We start from the raw sequence: 9,116 nt of genomic DNA, 5'->3' as shown, positions 1-9,116 counted from the left end.
TGTTGTTTTGCTCCTCTTGACGGAGTCAGTTCGAGATGCTCCCCTTTGACCGTATACAACAATCGTTTGCGAAATTGTAACACCTTAAAATGTCTGACGACTTTAACAAAAACAATTTCAAATTAATTTGGGATGATTCAAAATGATGAAATGATGCAACAAGCAACAGGACAATATGGATGTATCCATCTAATATGTTAACAAATGAGATGGACTTGGCAACTGAGAAAGAAACCAGCCCCAGTACTAACTTTGGTTCGGATGCACCATTCCAGTAGCAATGTCATTTTCCCAATTTTAAATCATATTCCAGACATGCCTGACAATACAAAGTTCTTAGATGTTACCTCACTGATGTCGGTGATTTCATTATCCAAATTAAATAAAACTGTGCGAAGCGAAAACCTTGTCTGCCATAAACACATTAAAAAATCTATTATGTCAAAGCTGAAAGAAAGAAATCCATTACATAGAACCAACTCTGCTTGAAGAGTATTTGACCACTTTCCTGTTGTCCCTTAAAAAAAATCAAATGGTACTGATTTCAAACCAAGCTCCCTCCGTGGCATCATCGCTTGTGTGGACAGGTACCTGAAACGACATCGCTATGGATGTTCAGTCATGACAGGGACTGGAGCCCAATTATCACTCACAAGGGACGTCACCATGCAAAGAAAAAATCTAAGAAACAGGTAAAAATTAAGATGCACGGCTATAACTAAAATAAATTGTCAAAATAGCGTATTGAACAAAAAAACGCATCCATTTATGACAAAATTGGGGAAAAAAAAACAAGTTTAGTCTGTACGAAACTATACGCTGGCGACATAACTTTACAATTATAAATAAAAGTCGAATAATCACATTAAACAGTAAAATCTAGGCCTATGACAGACAGAATACTAATATTAAATTAAAAATATAGTCTAAACGTTGAATGAAACAGTATAATAAATGTACATCACCAAATAAGGGTCAGGGAAACCGTTCTAGGGAGGCCCATCGCTGAGTGATACCGACATTGATCTGCTCTGGGAGAAGGGATCCTTGTCATCGAGTCTCCGAAGGCCTTTCTTAATACAATTTGGTTGAACAACTGCCTTCATTTCATCTTGCGAGTAGCCACGGAGCAATACAATTTTGCTCATTATTTTGCACCCCGCTTTCACAAAGTACATCCGCTTCAACTTAAATGCTGTCTTTTATTGTTGTTCATATCCGACGTAAAAATGAAGATTCTTGTATCTTGTATCTTGTTAGGTGGGGAGACGTTCGCCTTTGTGTGGACGCGAATGGTGTGGAATATCTCGAGTTAAACGTGCGCTAAACGAAAACACGCACATGAGAGAACATCGCTGACATAAGAAAAGTGTCTCCCAAGATGTTTGGCACGTCTGGACCAAACCATCCTGTGTTAATTTACAGGCTGCAATCGGATATGCGTCCATCTGTTTTTTCTTCAGATCAGCACCCTTTCTACCTGGCAATACGCACAATTGACCTGCATCACAGTGGTTCTTGCTTCAACAATTGGATGTCAACAAGGTAGGTCAGATGCTGATGTCATGGTAAAAGACGCCGGCTTTTCCGAGCACAAGAGAATAACGAACCACTCATTTCGCAAATTTTTGGTCAAAAACTTTGAAAAACAAACATTCCACCAACTGAAATCATGGCCATAAGAGGGCACAAAAATGTCCATTCATAACCAGTCATTCGACTATATCCGTTGAACAGCAGCAAAGTGTTCCAACATTCTTAGCCTAGACAACCACTGTCTACCGTTGAACAAGTTCATATGATGTTCACGCACCCCAGTAACTTCACCAGCAAATGTCTTCTCTCGTTCGACACAACTTTGCCTCACAATTCTTTGGTGCCACTTTCTATATTCAAAATTGTAACGTATATAATTAGCTTAAATCCAAGTTATCATTGTTATTTCGTCACGAAATAACCACATATTATAACAAAGAAACAAATATTATCACCTTGTGATCGAGTTGATAGTTTGATATCGAAAGTGAATTGTGTGTGGTGTTAGGCTGCGTTTTGAGCAAATGTAGTTCCTTGTTTATAACAACTAAATGTTATATTTATGTTATAAACGTGCAATTAATATGAATAACATTGAAATTTTTTACGCACGACTCTTTTTCACAGAACGATATACTGATTTTTAAAATGATTATTTGATCAGCGCTTATTTTTGAACGCGGAATAATACATGGACCATGGTAACACTGCAGGCATTATCAATGCAACAAACACTCATGAAAACTATTTTTGGTTAAAAAAAGTTTACTAAATAAAACGTGGGATAATAGAATAAAAGGTTAGTGTTGCTTATAGATCAGGTTTATCGTGCTCGGCACGAAGACGAAAAAGCACTCGCCAAGGCTCGTGCTTTTTTTGTTTTTAAGCCTCGCATGATAAACCTGATCTATAATCAACACTAACCCTATTGTTCTCTATGTCTTAGTAGAGCAGTATGATTGTTTGGGAATAATTAGTTTGGTTAATAGGGATTAAGTTTTGTATTTAACATGTCACTAAATAAATTAATGGTATTCCTATAAGCTTCGATGGATTATTAGAATCCATAAAAAGTGTTGAAGAGTGCAAGAAGCATGCGGTGGTTGAAAAGACGACCTGCGCGAAATTAAATGGCAAACAATTAAGGTTTACTCCGGTGTCTTGATATTTGGTAACACATTGTATTGCCATTAGATTTCTTAAATATGCTAAATAAATAAATAGTTGATATGTAGCAAGACTGATATAGATATGTGTATACTAAGAAAAAGGAAAATAGTATTGTTGAAGTAATGTGAATTAGAACATTTTGATGCAAATAAAATTTATACGTTTGCAAATGAAAGAAATCACTACAACTATAAGTTTTCTTAAGTAATTAAAGTATAGTAAACATCAAAAATATCTTTTAAGATATCAAACTTACATTAAAATAGCAGGTACATAAATAATATAAGGTTGCAATGTTGTACGGATTGAAGAGAGACTGTACGGGATGTTTAATATTCTTTAAATTACGTAAGAAAACTTATAGTTTTAGTGATTTTTTCATTTTCAAACGTATTAATTTTGTTGCATCCAAATGTTCTATTCACATTACTTCAACCAATTCTTTTGTACCTTTTTAGTTAGTATTACACATATCTATATCAGTTTTGCAACAGTTCAACTCCTTATTTATTATCATGCTTAAACAATCTAATTGCAAAAAACCTTTTTGCCAAATATCCAGACACGATAACCTTAAATTGTTTGCCCACTTAATGTCTCGCAGGTCGACTTTAAAATCACCACATGCTTCTTGCACTTTTCAAACTTTCTATGGATTCTAATAATCCATCTAAGCTAATCAAATACTATGTATTTAGTGAAATGTTAAATATAAAAATAATCCCTATTAACACACTAATTATTCAGAAAGAATCATACTGATCTACTAAGACAATGATTGGCGTCGCATTGAAGTGCGGCGACTAGTATGTAATACGTTTTTTTCGCTTATGGGAGGAGAAATTATTTACGGATCAATGTATAAATTTTTGTTGTCAGAATATCTTGCATATTGATGATTTGAGTGTGTGTAAATTAGTGTAAATCATTATGCATTTGTGCCTATTATATTTACTACAACATTTATTGCCAATAAGCAAAGCTAATTCTTTTAATTAGTACTGATCACAGAGACTGGACAATAATAAAATATCACAGGGAATGGGCAAATTCGCGAACCGGTGAAATTTTCTGATTTTGTATAAAATCAAAACTTCTTGTTCCACTATCCTAGCAACCACTTTGTTGCTAATAGAGGCGCTATAGAGCTTGAAGCGCGACACGTATTATTAATTGTAATAATGAGTCTTGATAAAGGAAGTAGCCGCTTATCAATGAGGAGCACCATCACAGCAACCCCAGTCTCATTACTATCAAGCCTCCTACATTTTTTTTTAAGAACCACATATAGAAGGCGGCAGGCCTGCCCCGTATCTTGCCAGTGGTTTTGACCCTTTTGTATGGACCCTTAAACCCCGCTCACTATCCAGCGTTAAAACTTCCGGGTTTACATTTAAACCGACTAATAATAGCTATTAATATCTTAGTTAGAAGCGGTTCCGTAGTGTAGTGGTTACACGCTCGCTTCACATGTGAGAGGCCCAAGGTTCGAGCCCCAGTAGAATCAAATTATTGTATTTGTGTTCTATGTTAACTTTTTTGTTTTGATGTAGACATTTTAGTTTAAATAAATATGCTGTTTTATTGTAACCATTTTTGTTTTATTATGCCCATGAAATATATGTGTGGGGGGGGGCGTGGTTCGTAAACACATTAAAACTTTTACAGTGTTTTCATATCAATGAGTACTCAACCCATATCGTAAATGAGCAACGTAAGAATAAGTTCAGAATGATCACCCCTTGAAGTTGAGAAAAAATATGAAATTACGCTTACACTATGAAGCAGATTTTTTAAAGCCTACACAGTTCGGTTCCATTAATGAAAACTGCACATGGATGCCAGTAATAAAAGGAAACCAATGTAAATAAAATTAACTATGATATATTTGGGGGTTACAACACAAAATAATAGATAATGGTTATTTGGGGGTTATAACACAACATCATAGATAATGGTTATTTGGGAGTTATAACACACAATCATAAATAATGGTTATACCAGTATCTTTTTCTATATTTTTTTAAATAATCGGCCAATATATTAATATTTACAGTAGAAAAAAATCGTTCCATGTAACTTCATTAAGTGTCTTTTACACTGAAATTCCCTGACGCCCTTTGATGCTTTGCATCAATACTTATCTTGTACAATCTTGTAACGTTGAAATGCCAACATCACCGTATTCAGGCTCATGGTCGAAGGGGCTCCCCAGTGAGCACCGGGAGCGAGTTGTTTAGCCTCGGCTTGATGAAGTAGAGCGCTTCTTCATCGGATTGTGTCCTTGGTGTGGTACTTGTCAGATACCACATTATCCACGTGTATTTGAATCTCTCGTTTAAATAGAATAGCTTTTAAACCGAAACAAAAGTGCTTTCCCAGATAGCATGTAGCTAATCTGGCCCGTCCCTTAACGCAATTGCACAAAACACGGTTTCCCACTGACAGCTATTTTAGAAGTTCAATATACTGCACCAACTGCGTCATCGACATTCCATCTGGCTTTGTCTTTTTACCGATAAAACCACTCCGACTCTTGAATTAATTACATTACAACCGTTAGAGACACCGTTAATTGAAGAGAATAATAGTCAACTGGCCCGCTTTAAGATGGCCAAATTATTCATAATGGTAGTATCATTGCTCTAAGAAGTCAACACAATTCGATCGAAATAGATTTGTCAGTTATTTAAAGCGCCATATCTGGTATCATATTTATCGAATACCAAGACACAATGTTCCATTCATGAGTTGTATTTAAATGCATAGTTAAAGAAGCCTTTTCACGTTAAACATTAAAATCCAAAGGGCGACAATGCGATAGTGCGATAAGACGATGGCGATAATGCGATAGTACGATGGCGACAATGCGATAGTACGATAGTGTTACTATCGCGTTGTCGCATTGTCGCCATCGTAATATCGCATTATCACCATCGTACTATCGCGTTGTCGCATTGTCGCCACCGTTCTATCGAATTGTCGCCATCGCACTATCGCATTGTCGCCATCGTACTATCGCATTTTTGCCATCGCACTATCGCATTGTCGCCCTCTTGATTTTAATGTGTAATCAAGATGGCCCTTACGGTATTCCGTGCATTTTCGTTGCAAGTATGATACTTGTGAGGAAACAGTAATACTGAAAATCATAAAGCGTCTCAACGCAAAACGATTTAATAATTTGGAGACTTTTGTTTTTGTCGTTGTATTTTGTGATACTACGAGGATTGGTTATATAAAGTATAAAATACATATCTCATTTTATGAGCACGAATGGCCGAGTGGTCTAAGCGATAGACGTTTACTCCAGGGGTCTTGTTTCGAGCCCAATTGGCGGTTCCTTTTTTTTTAAATTGTATTCTTGTGTTTTACCGGTGCTTTTCAGATCCGATGTTTACATGTGTCAACATAAAGCTTTTAATGACAAACTTTAATACATGCCGAAATCTGTGAAAAGACCCCTTTAATATACGCTTAGAGCTTGTTGAATGCAATTTGTATCATTAAAAAAACGAAAACAGTAATGTGCAAAAGTTTATTGTTTCTAACTTTATACATACATTACAAACAGTTTTGTGCATTTATTAACTACGTGTATTTCAAAAACCATTTCGAACTCGAAGTGTGACACTGGTTGCAAAATTGTGCATTAGTATACTAAACATACTCTAAATTATTTCCTATATGGCCCTTTTTCAACATACCAAGGATTATGAACACAACTTAAGTACGTTTTGAGTTATCGCAGGATCCAGATTCGGACGAACAGACTGAACTATAATCTGACAGACAGACAGACGAACCAGAGCTTAACTAAAAGTATTTCCCGGATACATCGCTAGCGAGCTTATATAATCAAATTGTGAACACATACTCAAGTTAACAAAACAATCTTGACAGAGCAAAACAGAGTATAAATACGTTTTCCGTTACATTGAATACATTATACATAAATATGAATTTATAACAAGTCTTTATTATAAACTTAAGTTTACAGACAAAGATCCCAGTGTTTAACATGATATATTGCCGTCAGAAACTTAATATACCATACATCTTAACAGGTTAAAAAGGGAATTGTACGTATAAATATGTTTGAATTTTATGTGTTGTTCAAACAAGGGATGCAACGAATATTTGGTAAGTTAGTGATTGATAATCGAAGAAGTGTGAACCAAGTTCAGGATGTGTAAGGCTTAATTGTAATAATATATTGATTCACTTCCCCTGTATTATTTTTTATCCATTTATTTAATTTAACATTTGATTTGGTAATTATATATAAGAACCCAACTCGATACCCTCAGGTCACGCCACATATCACGATGCATTGCTTCTCTCGCTTTTTAGTGCGTGTTCATGTATTATTTAGTGCGTGTTGATGTTCGTTAGAACGTGTTCATTTATTATTTAGTGCGTGTTCATGTATTATTTAGTCCATAACAAATGCTATATTTATCTCACACTGTGTTCCTTCACACATTAAACCATTAGTACTGTTCAGGATAACGATGCCTTCCCAATCCACATACTTTTGGTATTCCTTGGTAAATGTATTAATTACCAAATCAGCATAAACAATTTGCATGAGTTCAATCAACATATGTTGCTTTTCAAAATGATATCAAGACTAGCAAACAATTTTTCCTAAAAACTTTAATTTTAACTTAACAGTGGTTTATTTAACCAAATTATTGAATAATAGACTCGGCGTATTGTTTCGTTGGAGCCTGGTAGACGATGGGTTTATTCCTCATATTACCAGATGAAAATCAATAGTATAACAATGATAGTATAAAATTGAGCTATATACTATCGCTATTTCTAGATCAGATTTGGGTTTTCCCAAAAATTGGAGAATCTGTTTTGTCAACTACGGAAAAACAAAATCGTCAACATAATGCGATATTTAATCATTTTAAATGAAATATAGGGAGGAAATAATAGGATACATAGTGTATTATGTGAGCTTTGTATAAAAATCAACTATATAATTCTCGGCTAGAATCACTTTACCTCGGTTCTAAGCCTCGCATGATAAACTTGATCTTTATCCAAAACTCACATCATACTTTTTATATATATATGAAAAGCAAAAACAGGAATCTCGCCAATATAAACCAAAACATGAAAAGAATATCAAAATAGGATCCACATCCTGCTACATTTAAGAAAGACCTTAAATATTCATTTGCACCAATCCGACATCCATTTAATCTATACCAATGAATTCATATTAATTTACATATGACATATGTATAATGCACACACAATCAAATCAGTTGTTTAACTTTGTAAATCCCTTCAACGGTCATTCTACTTGCTTTAGAATTTGCGCCTGGTGTGAACTTTCCCAGACATCTTCTTTTGCTCTATCTTCTTCTGCTCGGTTTGTGGCCGTCCCAAACTTGGAATTGAAACCTTACGTGATGTATCTCCTTAAAACAATAAGTATTAATTATGTAACCACCGTGCAAACGCCAAATCAATCATGTTATACAATATTAATAATAAATCGATTCACGTATACACGTCTCATAAAAAATATGTATAATAATCGGTGTCATTAGCTTTCACTAGAATCCAGCACCGTAATAACGGGACTCGACTTAACTTTACCGTTTTAATTGATAATTATGTTTCTGTAACGCTATTTTGACGCTTATTTTGAAATAATTACTTTTATGACTGCATATGAACTAATTGTACTAAATAAGTGGTGTAATTGATATGGTGTACGCCTAGCGACCAGGCGGTCACGGGTTTGATTCCTATTGTGGGAGCGTTTCCCAAAAGACACGAAAAACTGGTTCTAGATCCGGAACACGGACTCGAGAGTGTTTTAATAAGCCTGAGGCTTTCGATGCAATGGAGCTAATATAAATAGGTTTAACATATTTTTTTCTTAAGTTTGGGAAGACCACGGCCATCACGTGACCTGCCCTAACCAATACAATCAAGCTTTCTGAACTACTTAAAGAAAATACATAATAAGATGCATCTTACAGGTCGGAAGTAGACAACTTACCATTTTTGCCTCGGCCTCCATCCATTCCGTTATCAGGTGGTCCTGATTTTTTTTGCCCTTTTTGCCCCCTAAACGCGTTGTTCTGGTCGCAGTAGTCAATGAATCTAAAAGTAATATCACAAGATGTTTAAGATGCAAAGAGGATGAATGGCTTTTAAAAACGGAAGTGCATTACGGTGCTTTTAAGACATTCGACTATATGTACAGCAATCATGGCTCAGATTTATAGGGCTCATTTAGTATTTTGTTTAGTAAAAATTATATATAGAATAGAAAAAATGGTATCAGTATAGTGAGACATCTTCTGTTAAACTCTCTTGTTTCCTCATAAAGGTAAGTAACCATTTGCCTATGCAATAAGCTTAGTTGATCCACTCGA

The 9,116-nt window shown here is 35.1% G+C and overlaps 1 protein-coding gene across 26 annotated transcripts in view; it reads right to left on the bottom strand.

The window, feature by feature from the left end:
- LOC127837152 (putative helicase mov-10-B.1) overlaps positions 1 to 9,116 on the bottom strand; it is a 67,369-nt gene that overhangs the window by 32,705 nt on the left and 25,548 nt on the right. For 2 of the 26 annotated variants that reach the window (XR_008029144.1, XM_052364043.1), the window contains one exon: positions 8,738 to 8,841. The exons of 22 other annotated variants lie outside the window; for them this stretch is intronic. Coding sequence is in view for 2 of the 4 variants with exons in the window: in XM_052364043.1 (XP_052220003.1) it covers positions 8,738 to 8,841 (104 nt within the window). In the remaining 2 variants the exon portion in view is untranslated. Of the gene's footprint in view, positions 1 to 6,230; positions 8,148 to 8,737; positions 8,842 to 9,116 lie in introns of those variants that run through there. 2 more of the 26 variants (XM_052364038.1, XR_008029142.1) reach the window with 2 other exon arrangements.

This window comes from Dreissena polymorpha, chromosome 7 (assembly GCF_020536995.1).
Source record: "Dreissena polymorpha isolate Duluth1 chromosome 7, UMN_Dpol_1.0, whole genome shotgun sequence".
In the NCBI taxonomy this organism is placed as follows: domain Eukaryota; kingdom Metazoa; phylum Mollusca; class Bivalvia; order Myida; family Dreissenidae; genus Dreissena; species Dreissena polymorpha.
Note: the sequence above shows the minus strand (reverse complement) of the source record. Positions and strands in the feature narration are given on the sequence as shown.